Source organism: Quercus suber, unplaced genomic scaffold (assembly GCF_002906115.3).
Source record: "Quercus suber isolate HL8 unplaced genomic scaffold, Cork oak 2.0 scaffold_138, whole genome shotgun sequence".
Taxonomy (NCBI): domain Eukaryota; kingdom Viridiplantae; phylum Streptophyta; class Magnoliopsida; order Fagales; family Fagaceae; genus Quercus; species Quercus suber.
In genome coordinates, this window is record NW_027069600.1 from 302,726 (window position 1) to 318,868 (window position 16,143).

General features: G+C 33.5%; 2 protein-coding genes and 1 pseudogene across 2 annotated transcripts; 1 reads left to right on the forward strand and 2 right to left on the reverse strand.

The window, feature by feature from the left end:
* Positions 1-1,489: 1,489 nt before the first annotated feature.
* Positions 1,490-6,086, forward strand: LOC112017539 (26S proteasome non-ATPase regulatory subunit 14 homolog). Its single transcript, XM_024050001.2, has 6 exons — positions 1,490-1,740; positions 1,953-2,130; positions 2,905-2,986; positions 4,482-4,658; positions 4,742-4,909; positions 5,651-6,086. Exons 1-6 carry the CDS (start codon positions 1,599-1,601, stop codon positions 5,840-5,842), a joined length of 939 nt encoding a protein of 312 aa, XP_023905769.1. The 5' UTR covers positions 1,490-1,598; the 3' UTR covers positions 5,843-6,086.
* A 4,359-nt stretch (positions 6,087-10,445) lies between these two features.
* On the reverse strand, positions 10,446-11,705 carry LOC112017582 (probable carboxylesterase 2). Its single transcript, XM_024050043.2, has one exon. The coding sequence runs from the start codon at positions 11,627-11,629 to the stop codon at positions 10,667-10,669; it is 963 nt and encodes a 320-aa protein (XP_023905811.1). The 5' UTR covers positions 11,630-11,705; the 3' UTR covers positions 10,446-10,666.
* Positions 11,706-12,728: 1,023 nt separating this feature from the next.
* Positions 12,729-16,057, reverse strand: LOC136068865 (AP2-like ethylene-responsive transcription factor PLT1; annotated as a pseudogene).
* Between the last annotated feature and the right edge of the window lie 86 nt (positions 16,058-16,143).

A 16,143-nucleotide genomic window follows, 5' to 3' on the forward strand; every position in this document is an offset into this window, starting at 1 on the left:
GTTACTTGGTATACTAATACTGAGTGTTGGTGTTGCGTGTGTGAGAATTGTGGTGCTGAGTATGTTAGTATTGAGCATGCTAGTTAGGAAGTTGGTTAGGGTGCCAGCTATATGCCGAGCTAATGATTGACTAGTGATTGTAACTATTGTAACTACCAACTGTACTCAACTGTATATAATGTAGAGCTGTGAGAATTGGCAGGTTGAGCAGAAATAACACAAGCATATCTCCCTAATCTCTAAATCTCTCTCTAATCTTTCTGTTTTCTACTTTCTTCCCTTGGAGTTTGGTTCCCCAAAGAACCCTTGAATACAATCACCATCTCTAAGCTGTATCCTATCAAAAAAGCTCAATTTGAATTTATTATATTTCTATGTAATACTATGAATGTATACAATATATTATTTATTTGGCTAAAATTAACTGGCCCTCTAACTTTCTTCAGATTTCATTTCAGTCCTCTAACTTTACTTTCGTTCATTTCAATCCTCTAAGTTTCAGATTTATTCAATTAAGGCATTTCTGTTAACTTTTGTTAAAATTTTTCGGAAAAAAAAAAAATCTGGAAAATATTTTTCAATCATTAATTGAATTTTTTTAATTTAAAAAATTTCAAGAAAAATTTATAAAATTGAAAAATTAACCACAACATATAACAAAAGTTGATAGAAAAGTTTTAATTGAATAAACTTGAAAGTTAGATGACTGAAATGAACAAAAGTAAAGTTAGAGATCTATAATGAAATCTGAAGAAACTTAGAGGGTCAGTTTTGCATTTTATCCTATTTATTTAAACAAAAAAGCTCCATAGATACACATACAATTGTAGTTATTTTTAATAATTGCAATCGTGGATATACAGGAATTATTAGCTAGTAAATGTATATGTTTGAGAAGTAATAATTTTTTTTTTTTTAAAAACGGAAGTAATTATTAAGTATTCTCATATTATATATGGTGATACGGTGCTCTTTCATCTCAAATTCATGGTGGATTTCACTAATTAAATTTATTGTGAGTCTACCCATATATGCAAAAGAATGGAGTATCATGTTACCATACTCCCTAAATACCTAATAATTTTTCATGTTTGACCGTTTGAGACTAATTTGAATTTAGATTCCCCAAATATATGTGGGATGGGCTTATGTTAAAATTTGTGTAGGACATGATCTGTTTAATTTTCTTTACCAAATGGGAAATTTCATGGATTTGTTTGGGGAATGAAGGACATAATTAATTGGGTTTTTAGTTTTAATGCCCTATCATGACCCAAAAAAAAAACCCAAATCCCCATATTTAGGCCTAGATCTGCAATAAAAGAATTTAAAACTGGCCTAGCCCAGATGTCGCTATAGGCTGAAATACAAAACATAAGCCCATTTTTTTTAATATAAAACATAAGCCCATTTAATTTCTGTATGGACCATATTTAAATCAGGCCCATAAAGTCTTCATATATATAAATATAAGTTACTGGATCCGAACCAATATAAAAAACGCCGAAGCCAAAGCAAAAGCAGAGTTGAGAGAGAGCATCAGAGAAATCGTGATAAGAAAGAAAACTCAGAAGAGAGAGAGAGAAAACACACCCTATATGTCAGGTATGGAGAGATTGCAGCGAATGTTCGCCGGTGCCGGTGGTGGTTTGGGTCATCCGCCACCAGATTCACCGACTCTCGATTCGTCGGAGCAAGTCTATATCTCTTCCCTCGCTCTCCTCAAAATGCTCAAACACGGTACTCCTCTCTCTCTCTCTCTCTAGCTCTCTGTATATATTGAAGACTCTAATCTTAAACCCTAATTGTTTGGTTATTCTGGTTTTTTGTTATCAATTATAGGGTTTTGAGCTAGGTTTAGCTTTTTGTGTGTGTTTGTTTCAATTTTTAGGGTTTTGTATCTGGCGAGTACCAAAATTGTTAATAATTATGTATTATTGTGAATGATATAGGGAGAGCTGGGGTTCCCATGGAGGTTATGGGATTGATGCTTGGGGAGTTTGTGGATGAGTACACTGTTCGTGTCGTCGATGTGTTTGCGATGCCGCAGAGTGGTACCGGCGTTAGTGTTGAAGCTGTCGATCACGTATTCCAGACTAACATGCTCGATATGCTTAAACAGACTGGACGGTAATTCGTGTTTCTATTTTTGTATATGTGAGATTTGATTGTTATGTTATTGCTTGCTACTAGTGGAATGTGAAATCCTAAGCTTGCTTGGTAGATTTGTAGGTTATGGTTGTTTTGGGTTTTGCTTATTCTTTTTAAATTGCAATTTGGGAGAATGTAGCTGAATTTTGTTCAATTGGGCACTGGATTTATGAAGGATTTAAAGGTTAGACGATGGTTAAAAGAATTGCAATTGCGTGAAACCATTGTTCAAAATTAATTAAGAACCATTAAAATTTAATGGCTTTATGCAGAAACATGAAAGTTATGAAACTTCTATTTCCATAATTAGAATTTGTGGCTGTGGATTGGTGGACACTTTTATTATCTTGGCTTATGAAACAAAGGGTAGAAATTTGCAATACTTCCTCCACTCTGACAACCTTCTGAACTTTTCAAATAGAGGTTTGTATCACTTTTCAACCTTCTGTGTATTGTGTGCCACAAATCTATATGTGAAGAATTTAGCATTTTTGTATTGGCACTCATTTTTGCAACTCTATATGTGAAGAATATAGCTTGGCATTCATTTTTGATTGCTTCATTTGTGTAATTACGAGGATCCAAATCAATGCTGAAGATGTCATATTTTTATGAAGTAGTTGCTTTAGATTTTTAATTTATATGTTAGTGCTTCCATGGTTAATGTGCGTAAATAATTTTGAAACTTTTTCTGGTTTGCTTGCCTTGTTATTACTTCTTCCTTATATTATTATTTTTTGCTTGGTATTGCAGACCAGAGATGGTTGTTGGGTGGTACCATTCACATCCTGGATTTGGATGTTGGCTCTCTGGAGTGGACATAAATACACAGCAGGTTGGGTAGTTTATTATTATGTATTTCTTTTTACTAATTTTTTGGCAAGTGAGTTTATTTTTGTTCTTTATTATTTCACGTAGTAGTGTAGTACTCATTTAACCTGCATTGGTATTTGGAACTTTTGTTAAATAATCAATAAGTTTTTTTGATGGTACATATCTTATGTTTTACTACAAACCAGGGAACATGTGTCTTCATTATGAAGGCAATGGTATGGGTTTCATTTTTTTTTTTTTTTTCCTAACACCTTTCGAATGTCGGCAGTTCCATTCAGCTTTTTTGTACAAATGGTTTCTCACTTGTGTATTTTTTTTGGCTTTCCCCACCTGATCTGAAACATGCGTTGTTAATTAGAAGATCTTTAATGTCATAAAATATTTTGACCTTTTTATAGGATTACTTTCTTGAAGACCATGGTTTAATTAAATAAGTGCTACTCATCAACCACACTCACTTTGCTACTACTGAATTTATTCTTAACCTATAGTCAAATGATAGGGATATGTTATTACTTTTGAGAGATTTCCTGCAGTAGTTTGCTTGTTAGGATGGCCAATGAACTATAGCTCAATTGGCACTTCCTTCTCCCACAATATTGGAATGGAGGGTGAGTTTGTGGATTTTAGACCCATTGGATGCTTGTGTAGCTTATCAATAAAAAAAGTGTTGGCTTGTTAGGTGTAGCTTCTGCTTTTAGCTTTTTTGTTTTTTTGCTCATGTAAAACTTTTTAAAACCTTGCATTTTCTCACTTTTTATCCCACTTTCAGCAAGAAGAAATCAGCCAAAAGCCAAATAAGCTAATGCCAAACACACCCTAGGATGTCTTTGAAGATTATAATGTTGATACTTTTTTATGGAGGATTGTTATGATTTGGGTTCATTTGTATATATATAAGTATGAATATTTCCAAGTTACCATATGATACCTGGATCCTTTGCCGTGGAGAAGAGGTAGCACCCGTTTAGGAGATAGCCAAGCTTTGAACACGGACATGGGAATGTTGTGAAATGACAGTGTTTGTATGTCCTTGGGAAATGTATGTTCGACATTAGCATTAGACATGATTATAAGATGTCTGAGACCTAAAAAGGTCAAACTGGGAAATGCAGTAAGATTTCCAGTAGAATGAGAAATTGAGAAGATCTATGGATACCATGTTTACAAAAATATTGCATCTTGTGGACTTGACCAGACCTCTGAATCTGATAGTCATGTGCAGAAATATGATATATATATATGTGTGTGTGTGTGTGGACGCGCGCGCGCGCGCACGCACGTGGAATGAGTATGATGTTACTTAATTCAGAATCTGTCAAAAGCTGTGAATCTGCTATTATGAATGATTAGGACCACTACTATGCATATGAATCTATGTAACTTTTGGTTCACATGAATGTTTTCCTTTCCTTTCTTGGCGGCTGGGGGTTGGCTTGTGTTTTTCATTATCTTATCAAAATCCTTGAAATGCCCAAATCTGTTATTCTCTTCAGAGTTTTGAAGCTTTAAATCAACGAGCTGTGGCTGTGGTGGTGGATCCCATTCAGAGTGTAAAAGGGAAGGTGGTGATTGATGCCTTTCGTCTGATTAACCCTCAAACCATGATGCTTGGTCAAGAACCACGACAGACAACATCCAACCTTGGGCATCTTAATAAACCATCCATCCAAGTGAGTGCTTCGCAAACAGTAGTCTAGCTGCTCTTTACTTTGCATTTCAAGCTTTTGACTCTTTTGGTGGCCTTGTTTTTCAGGCATTGATCCATGGGTTGAATCGGCATTATTATTCGATAGCAATTAACTACAGAAAGAATGAGCTCGAGGAGAAGATGTTGCTTAACCTTCACAAGAAGAAATGGACTGACGGCTTGACACTTAAACGATTTGATACCCACTCTAAAACTAATGAGCAAACTGTTCAGGTGAGTCAAGGTTTATTGTATTTCAAAGTTGCTTACATTACTTGTTTTGTCTTGATATTTTGTGTTTACACAGCACACTTATAATGGCAAAGGCAGATACTTGTTTTCATTTCTAACATGGATGGAAGGTTCATAAGGTTCATGACCTAGAATCTCCTTTCTAATCCTCTGCCATCAGAAATTATAGAAGAAAGACTGGAAAGCACCTGAGTTTTGTTGCAATTGAGTAAAAGAATTAGTTGTCTGTGTTTAACTTTAAACAAAGTTTTATAGGCAGCTAAGGTCCTTGTTACACTGTCTGCCATAGATGCCCACTGTAGTGCTCTCCCTACCAAATATGTTTAATTCTATGTTATTACTTGTTCTGGGTTGGACTTTTGGATTTCATCCTTTATCCATGGGAACTTTGTAAATCTCCTGGTTTTGCATATGTTGATCTGTATATGTCCCCTGCAAATGATAAGCTATCCTTTTACTGAGGCTGTGGTTAAAGGAGAATGAAAGCAATTTTTTGGGAAAGGTATTGGATCTGAACCATTGTGCTTTTTTGGTCCTCCATTAGACCTGTCAATTCATCAGCACAGCAATCATGTGTTAGAATGACCATAAGAATTTTTTATTTTTTATTTTATTTTTTATAAGATTCAAATATGAGTTGATCTTTATTGATATGTCGGTGCATATACTTGTTATATACTGCCAAATTTCATGACATTGTGGCTTTTGTTTTGGGATGTGCAGGAGATGCTAAACTTAGCTATCAAATACAACAAGGCAGTGCAGGAGGAAGATGAGTTACCACCAGAAAAACTTGCAATTGCAAATGTGGGAAGGCAAGATGCCAAGAAGCACCTTGAAGAACATGTCTCCAACTTGATGTCTTCAAATATAATTCAAACCCTGGGAACCATGCTCGATACAGTTGTTTTCTAGAGTTCATCGTTTCAAATCCTAGCCTTAGATATATCTAGAGGCAATTAGGAAACTATCGCATCGGATGGGTTTGTTTTCTGTGAACATTTTGGCAATCAGCTTATAATTGGTAGAAAGACCAATGCTGGTCAAGAAAGTGATGAATGGAAGTTTTAGCACCATATGATTTCTGGTTTTCTTGTATTCCTGTATCAGTTATACTTTTGTCTAATTTGATTCTTCATTCAAATACGTTGGTCGTTAATCCAAAGTGTTAAGATCTGTTACAAAATTCTTAAATATATTTGGTAGAGTATCAGCCTAGTTGATTGAATTTTGATAGATCTTATATTTCCTTCTCTAAGAATGTATTAACTATTAACTCATTAACAAGATGCTGTTAGGAAATTCATAGAAACTCTTGGGTATTCCATGGTGGGAAGTTGAGGTAGAATAATATATGTTTAGATTTAGTTAAATAAAATTGACACACGAACATAAAATTGGAAGGCTAAGATCTTATCTGGAGCTGATGGAGAAGTGTTTGTTAAATCATTTCTTCCTGCTTGTGTCTAATATATTATGAACCGTTTTCTTTAGCATTAAAAGTCCATGATAAAATAGAGGAGCTATGAAGAACTTGCATTCAGCAGAATGATTAGAAGGAAGAGCCAACTCTGAAGAACTGTCTTTAAGCAGAATGATAGAGAGAGAAAACTTAAGACCTTGGTATTATAGGAGAAGTTTATAGTTATACTTTTTGAGTCTTTACTAAGCATAAAGGTGGTTTTGAGTCTTTTGACATTAGAAATTAGCAAGGATGTAATATTAAGTTGTATGGCAAAACATCTTAGGAAAATTTTATTGACGGGGGATGATGTATGCAATTAATGTGGAACAAATATATCAATCTAGCTAGGGCTATCCAAGGACCCGACCCACCTGTTGCTGCCAACCAAACCTGACCCACCGCCGATCGAATCGATTGCTCCAACAGCCGGCAACAGATTTCTTTCTCCAAAAACTAAGATCGGCGGGTTGGATATCAGGTCTCCTCTCAAATCCGAGAAACCCGAACCGATCGACCCATCAATTTTTTTGTCGAGAAGTTGTAGATCTGGCGAATTTTTGGATTTTTTCTGGAAGATCTAGCCGAGATCTTGCTAAAAATGGCTGAGATCACACTAGATCTGGCGAGATCTCGCTGAATTTCGGTTGTTTTTCAAAATTTTCTCATCGAATTTCCGCTATTTTTCGTCTTTCCTTGGTCAGATTATTGTCGTTTTTCAGATCTTCAAACCCGATTGATCTGCCTAACATCCATTGAAGCTCCAACCCGCCTGATCTGATCAACCACTCCGATCACAGCAAGTTGAAATTTTGACCACCCAATCTAGTCAGGTTGGTTCCAAGTTGGGCATAAACCCAACTCAGACCAACCCGTGGATAGGCCTAAATCTAGCTATGATTCTTGGATATAAAAATTATTTAAAAGCCTATGATCTTTTCATTTCAAGGTATCAAATGAACCATGGGTTGATAAATGGTGCCTTATTATCCCTTATATGAATTTGTTGATAGTGATAAAACAACATTTATTAGAATTTTAAGGTTAACTAGTCTCAAATCCACACGATGCATGAGAAAAAATGTAATATAATTATTTTATAAAATATTAGGTTAAAAGTGCATGTGTTATTTAAAATTATTTTATATTTTTCTAAGTTTTATGTAATGGAACATGTAATCTACTTTGCATTCAACAGCAATATGTAATTATAATATTATTTTAGACTAAAGTACAAAACTGACTCTCTAAGTTTCACATTTTGTTATTTTAATCCTTTAAATTTTAGTTTTGTCATTTCAATCCTCTAAGTTTTAAGTTTTATCAATTTAGTCCTCCGTTAGTATTCTGTTAAGTGTTGCCATTTTGGTTAAACCACGTTGTTTTGGATTTTGAAAAAAAAAAAAAAAAAAAAAACTAAGGGCTAGGGAACGACAGGATTGAGATCTTCTAGAGTTCCTAGAGTACTCTACCATGTAGAGTTCTTTTAATTTGAACATTTCGTTTATAATAAATGGTCTAAATTTTGCCATATCATTAATCCACTAACAAATTTACAAAAATAATGATTTTATTAGATAACTGCTCATAATGATAGTTATTACTTTAAATGCGAATAGTGGCTATGACATTGCAGCATTAAATACAAAAGAAATTTGCTTATTTAGAAAATTGATTATTATGCACATAGACCAAGAAGCATATATATATATATATATATGATATATATAACACAACTTTTTTTGAGAAAGATATATATAACACAACTTGATCCTCCAAAGATTCCGTCTTTTCTAACATTTTCTTGCTGAAATCTAACTTGTAGACACAAAACAACTTTGTACGGTATGGACAAACCAAAGGTTGTGTGTTACTGGAACTGAGTAACAAAATTTCCTTTTGCAGAACAAAATTTCCATCAGAGCGTTGGATGATCAAGAAGTCACTTGATGTCTTCACCAAATACAACTGATCATTGAAATTTTGTCTCTGGAAAATTTACTATCAACATGTTTTAGTAGTGTTTTAATTAGAAGGTTCAATGCTCTAGATTTTCGTGTTGTTCTCTAATCCTCCTTATTTTGACTCAACTTCAAGTTGATGGGGTAAGGCAATAATTATCATTTATGAGTAGTTATTTTTTAAACCATTATTTTAGGAGATTTGTTAGTGGATTAATGATATGGCAAAATCTAGACCATTTATTATAAATGAAATGTTCAGATTAAAAGAACTCTACATGGTAGAGTACCTTAGGAACTCTGGAAGATCTCAATCCATTGATTCATGCTTTGGAAAAAGCTACTTGAAATCTTCTTTTCCTTCTTTCTGGTTCAATGATCGAAATTAAGACTTCTTAATATTTATTATTTTAAAATTGGTTACCGAAAGTCTTAATAATAAAATTGGTATTCCTTACTTCCTCCCCCCAAGCTACCCTTTTTCATTACATTTTTCACAATCCATTGAGTTGTGAAATTGTTTTTATTTTATTTTATTACGTGAGATAAAATTCATATTTTAACCTAATCTAAGTATATGTGTGAGAGGTGAAGTTTCCTCTTGGGCACTTGAACCCCAACCCTTACCCCCCATAAGAATTGATACTCCCTCCCCCCTAGCTACCCTTTTTCATTACATTTTTTACAATCCATTGAGTTGTCAAATTGTTTTTTATTTTATTTTATATTATTATGTGAGATAAAAATCCTATTAAGTGATAAAGGGGAGATTCAAATCCAAATTCTCTTTTTAGTAAAATGAATAATATTAGTAAATTATCTATACTATTAATAACATAGTTTTCTATCTAGGTTTCAACATTTTGCATATTAAAATACTCTCACACAAATTTTTAAATTCTCTAAAATACCCTTATCTTTTAGTTAAATAATTTTAAGTTAAAAAAGACAAACTAGTTAAAAGAGTAATTTATTGTTCCTAAGTTTGAGGTTTTTTCATTTATCTTTCCTATTTAGCTTAAAACTTAGGACACTATCTCTATCTCATTTTTAAACATGATTTCATGTTAACCTATATCTTTCGTTATAAAAAAACACGGTTATTTATGTATTACTTTTAAACATTATAATACTAAACAACAACAAAAATAGCATTATTGCATGCACAAAATACATGTGATGAGTTTAGTATACTATCTCAATCTCATTTTTAACATTATAATACTAAACAAAATAAATAAATAAATAAGAACATTTTTTTTAAGGAAAAAACCATGACTAAACTTTTATTAATGAACTACAAAATCAACTGAAACAAAAGTATCAATATCTAGTGAAATAGACTTCATCCAAACTATCAACAAAAAAGAAAGTCTCGCTCTAAGTTAAGGTATACGCAACCATATAAGTCTAATTAAAGTATAAGATTCTTGACGGCAATACGATCATCTCTGTTGTTATTAGTCCAATAAAAATTAATAATAACTTAACATCTTTTCTTATTAAATAATAAAATATAGTTTACACGACAAGACTGCCTCGTCATGATCAGGGATCACGATGTGAAAATTGGAAATTTGACCAGCTTATTATTTATTTATTGCATGACAAGTGCAAAATTGACAATACATCAATGGGGAAGTGAATCATAAATGAAAGTTAGAAACGGTAAGAGTATTATAATAAACAAATAATACTTTTGGCTTTCTCTCCAAAATTGACTTTTGGAGAGAGCCAAAAGTCTTTCTCTCCATCGTTAGCGGTGTTAAAATGTTATATTATTAATTTTAGCACCATCAATATTAAGAAGTATGCTACAATGGTGGAGAGAAAGTTAAAAAAATTGACTTTTGAGTTACAGTGGCAGGGCACAATAGCTAAGAAGATAAAAAAATATATATATATATATTATTTTATTATATTATTTATAAGCTACAATGGTGGAGAGAAAGTTAAAAAAATTGACTTTTGAGTTACAGTGGCAGGGCACAATAGCTAAGAAGATAAAAAAAAATATATATATATATTATTTTATTATATTATTTATATTATTTTATTATGTTAAAAGTTAAAATAAAACAACCTATTTAGTAAAATAAAGTAATAAAATATATAAAATAACTTTTTATAATTCTAAATTGCTATGGTTTCACCCATTTGAATGCTGCTAAGATTTGATAGCTTAACTAGTACTGCAAAAGACAGCTTTAATTTGTCTGTTTTATTTTATTTCCCCTTGACATAAAACATCAGCCTTGATAGCATTATCAAAACTTCTCCGAGAAGAGAGATCAGCATTGACAAGAGAGATCAGTATCACTGGTTGATGAAAGAAGCCAAGCGTTTAATCAAGCTCTTCGCTTTCTGACAATCGGGGTCAAAGATATGAAACACATGATCTTCCCCTTCAATCTCGAAGATCTCAGCCGTACCTTTCCACTCACTATTCACCAACTTTTCATAATAAATCTTGCCTCTATCCCTCAATATATCTTTCTCAGCAACAATAACAAGTATTTTATGGCAGGCCAAGTTAGCAAAACTTGGTGCACCATCCACAAATGGGTTAATGAGTAAATCATCACAACCTTTATCACACGGATATACGAAGTTCCACCACTTGTCAACCATTGCTTTTCTAATTGGGTCCGTAACCTCTACCCCAATTGGCTTTTCACCCCAGAAATAAGGATTTACTAAACCAATCCCAGCGAGTTTGACGAGATTGAAGTCCGAGTTGTTCATAGCCCTCATGGCTAGGTGGTGTGCAATATTAGCACCAGCACCGTCTCCAACCAAGTAAACTCTCTCAAAATCACCTTTATCTTTGATCCATGGCTCAACGTCATAATTTCCTGCAACTTGAGAATTCAAGCACTTGAGCCCAGCCCAACAATCCTCATAGGCTGTTGGAAGAGGGTGCTCTGGGGCTAGCCTGTAGTTCACAGAAATAAGAATGATGTTAGCTTCAGCAACTAGCGTGTTGAGGCTTTTGTGGTAGTCGGGATCAAAGACTGATGATACGCAAAATGCTCCCCCGCGAAAGTAAATAACTATAGGAAGCTTTTCATGACCACTGCTTTCTTTGTTGAGACGGTAAAGTCTGACCGAGAGACCGGTTTCTGGTTTGATCACTTTGTCTTTGGATAAAACACCAGTTTCAGGATCGAACCCAGAAGGGACAACTTGGGTTCCAGCAATCCTTTCCAAGGTTCCATCTTTGTGTACTCTAAGAAAAGGAGGTACCTCAAGAGATGCATCTGCTTTACTTGAACTCATTTGTATGTTTTTGTGTTTGTGCACTCGTGTTCTTTGACAGAGGTTGGGAGGGGGTGAGGAGGACTGGGATTTGTTTGTTTATTTATAATAAGAGTGTCGGCATCATAGGTGAAAACCCCCCGGTTCTAAAATAGGAGAAATTATAAGATTCATACAATAGACAAGTGACGCGGTCCACTATTCCACTAAAAAATTGACACTTGTTTAAAATTGTCAGTTGGAAAATTTTTTTAAATAGAAATTAATTACTAACTCAGAAATTTTAAACAAGTAGAAGTTTTTTAGTAGAATGGTGAACAAGTGACGTGGTCAACCAGAGAACTCTATAATTTCTCCTAAAATAGGTATTGAGTACTTAAAATTTTGTAGAACCTATGAACAGTTATAACTTACTATTTATGAGTTAGTAAACTAAAATAATATATTTTATTCTTTTTTTTTTCTCACTAGCCCCCTAAGAAGAGTCTTTTGGTTGAATATTGTTGAATTTGGAGTTTTTTTTTTTTTTTTTTTGCGTTATGGGCATTGTTCCAACTTAATTAGGGAATTGAGGAGAGAGAGTGAATTTCAGCAACACCATTGCCGAAATTCCAACAAAAGTATGAGAGAGAGAGAAAATGTTGAATTTCGGCAATGGCATTATCGAAATTCCTGTTACCCAAACGTGCTGCCCGAGTGGGTGTGAGAAGTGCTAACCCCCATAGAACATATTTTCAGGAATGCGAAAAAGTATTCAAAAAATATGTTACAATATTTTTTTAGTTTTTAAAGATCCTCGAAAAGATCATAATTATGAGAATGAAGCCCTAACATATAGTTAACTCCCAAAAGGGACTTATAAAACTAAAAATAGATCATTTCAGCAAGGTAAAATAAATTTTAAAATGATAAAAATGTTATACAGTGATTTTAAGTAGAAATTTACCAGCTTCTATCCAAATCCAAAATTTAACATGGATCTTCAACTTCAACCCACAAAGTGACATTGCAAAGGAAGGCCCACAATCGATTTGACTGGGGTAAGAGTCAGTTCTTCAGTAAAGTAAATTGCAAAACCCTCAAGAAACAATGACCAAATTACTTGAACTAAACAAATAGAGAAGCCCTCCTTAATTAGGGTTTGCATTGAAACTCATCAACTCCTATTACTTAAAACATTTTTTTTTTTCCAAAAAAAAAACAAAAAAGTGCACCAAATTGTACCATACCCTTCAGTTCCACACCTTCCTTCACACATCTTAGTCATTCCACATTGTGAAACACTAGGATTTGATCCTTGAACAGAGTCCCCGACCAGCAGCTACCATAACCCGCAGAAGGCATATCATAATCACCTTCACAAGTGCAAGTTCATCTGCGGCTGATCCCACTGCATTGCCGGAAGGGGAATTCGTAGCCATTGCATTAAGCCCATTTCCCAAATTCCTCCACCACTATAACTCCCACTAGAATTTCCATTATTCTCAATCACAGAAGAAGAAGAAGAACCCATGTTCATCAAACCCTGAAGCAAAGCCGGGTGGTTTTGAAGGTAATTGTTGTAAAACTGAGAACTATTATTCTGGCTTGATTGGTGAAGATAAGAACCTGCAGATTGCTGGTGCAATTGGAGCTGGGTTTGTATGTACTCTGGTGAAATGAAGGGTCTTGTGCTGTGTACGGGTGAAATGTCATGGTTTTGTAGGGTTAGTAAAGGTTGGGGTTGATCAAATGGTTGGTGTTGCAATAGAGGGTATGGTTGTAACCTACTAGAGCTTGAGCTACCATATTGAAAGCTTGATCCAAGGGCTATCATTTCTTCTCTTTTTCTTGAAGATTCAATGGCTTGAGCCTCCTTTAGTCTTTTGGCAGCCCCTCCTCCAATTGGGAGAGTGTTGCTTTCAAGAATGCTCTTCACATCATAACGATTCATGTCAAAGTTTGTGACTGCATTAAGGCCTCTGAACTTTATTGCTGCAATGTCATATGCTTCTGCAGCTTCCTCCTCAGTACCTATATGTTTTATTAAGATTTATTAATAGTGAAATTTATATAGTCTTTATCCATGTGACAAAAGTTTCTTTAGCAGATGGCATTTTGTTTTATATACAGTTTAAGAGGATTGGAATACTGCATGTCTCTATGACAAGCATAAAAAAATGTCATTTGACTTAAAGGTTACTAGCCGTGGATGTCTTAAATATTCTCTATTGTGTAGTGTTCACTTTGTTTGTGATGTATACGTGCATGAAGATTAAATGACTTACTGAAAGTTCCCAAATAAAGATCTTTGTTTCCAGCAACTCTGCCAATCCTTGCTTGCCATCTTCCATGTTGGTGATGCCTGCCCAAATATGTTGCCATTAGGAATTGAGAATGAAATAAGTGAGAGAGAGAGAGAGATAGAGAGAGATTTTGGGCATGTTTGGTTGTGTTATTTAAATAACAATTTTCATTGTTTAAATAACACAACACGTATTTTCACAACACTTTTTCACTTATGTATATTTCTACAACATTTAAACAACATTACTAAACGGGCCTTTTATTACCTGTTACTCCACGATACATAGATGCACCCCTAGAAAAACCGCTACTCTTCCTGAAGTTCATCAACGATAGCAACAGAATTGTTAAGAAAATTCACAGAAAACTTGTTCACAGTACGTAAATAAAACTCTAGTGGCCAAGTGTTTGTACGTGTGTGTATATATATATGTGTACAATGTTCATCATGAAGAAGAGGATTGTAATTAAAATGCCCACCAAAATAACATGAAGTTGAACATCGATCATTGTCTCATTAGATATAGTTTGCATGGCTATTCTTAATACCAAATTGTACTAAAATTAGTAAGAACTTACTCCTAAGAGTTGATAGCATCAATCTCTTACCTTCGAATAGAAGCCACAAATTCCTGTCTTGTCATGTGCTTCATCTCCTCCAATTCCTTCTCATAGTTACTGATCTGAAACAGACCGTGAAATCAGCTTTCATAAAGAAGATACTCAAGCTGCAGATTAATGACACAGATACCAAATCTTGGCATAGCCAAAAGCTTACCTGAAAATTGGTAGTGGTAGATGTTCCCCAGTACTTCAATGCAGCAAGATCGTAAGCCCTAGCCGCTTTCTCTTCTTTGTCATACCACCTGCTCAAAAAGAACAATCTATACTCTTGTAAATGTTTTTCTTTTCAAATACATTATAGAAAGACAAGAAAGCTTGAAAGAAGTGTTCCTTTTTTTTCACCAGCTCCCTAGATGTATACTTAAAATATTATAGAACCTGTGAACAGTTATAACTTACTATTTATGAGTTTGTATACTTAAAATAATATATTTTATTCATTTTTTTTTCTCCCACTTTGTCTCACTTATTTAATATTTACATTATTACTAGATAGGGCAGTTTATATTATTTTAATGAGTTGTATGTAAAAATAAGAACTGAGATGTTAGGTAAGTTATAAAATGAGATGATAAAATAGATAAAGTAGTGTTTGATAGTAAAATAGAGTTTTTTTTTTTTTTTTTTTTTGGCATCCTTAGATGCTAGTGCTCTAAAAGGAGTGAACTAAGAAAGGAAAATGCTAAAATTACATCACATTAACGGTTTGTAAAAATGTTTGTATCTGTAGCATTACACACTATTAGCATTACTCACTAGGAATAGCATTTACAAGACAGCTTGAAATACAAACCTACTCCACTTTTTGTGTTCAACTTTATGTTCAATTAATCACAACTTATCATGTATTAGTTTGACTTTTTCTTCTTTTTAAAATAGCAAAAAATATCCAACACAAAGCTATCCTAATTTTTGTGTTTAACTTTATTCTTTATCAATCACAACTTATTATGAATTCATTGGACTTATCTTATAAAATGACCTAAGTTTAAAAAAAAAAATATATATATATATATAGAGAGAGAGAGAGAGAGAGAGAGAGAGAGAGAGAGAGAGAGAGAGAGCATTCTATAATTGATGAAATAGAAAAAGTAAAACACAAATAATGAGACAAATAATCTTTACCACCGACAATTGATGATAGGCCCAATTGTTTGAGTGGTGGAAAATGAAATAAGAACTATTTTGTAAAATATTTATTTAGCGCGGATCATGGATAGAATCATCCTTCTTCTACTTTTTTGAAGCCCTTTTCCTTAATTTCAAGTCACTTCAGGTAAGGTAACAGGAAATTCTAAAGATACAAGAATATAAAGGTATGTTTGGTATGTATATTTAAATAACATATTTTAATTTTTTTTTTATTATGTGAAAATACATGTAATATTTTTTAAAAACTAAAAACATATGTTTAAGTTTATGTACCAAACAGGCCTTAAAAATTGGACAAGTCTCATTCCAAATTGTATATATTTTATGTTAGTTATTGTAAGCACTCAACAACGAAAGCAATACAAAATCATACCATACATGTACCATATTTCTTGCTTGTAAAGCAGCCAACAAGGCAACAGCAACCCAAGCAAAACAACAATTCAACTTATTTAAAAAAAAAAAAAAAAAAA

Excerpts from the sequence above, each read along its gene's own strand:
- LOC112017539 (XM_024050001.2), top strand. The coding sequence starts at position 1,599 with ATGTCAGGTATGGAGAGATTGCAGCGAATGTTCGCCGGTGCCGGTGGT. Across the intron at positions 1,741-1,952 it reads CCTCAAAATGCTCAAACACG|GGAGAGCTGGGGTTCCCATG; the intron begins GTACTCCTCTCT and ends TGAATGATATAG. Across the intron at positions 2,987-4,481 it reads TGGACATAAATACACAGCAG|AGTTTTGAAGCTTTAAATCA; the intron begins GTTGGGTAGTTT and ends TATTCTCTTCAG.
- LOC112017582 (XM_024050043.2), bottom strand. The coding sequence starts at position 11,629 with ATGAGTTCAAGTAAAGCAGATGCATCTCTTGAGGTACCTCCTTTTCTT.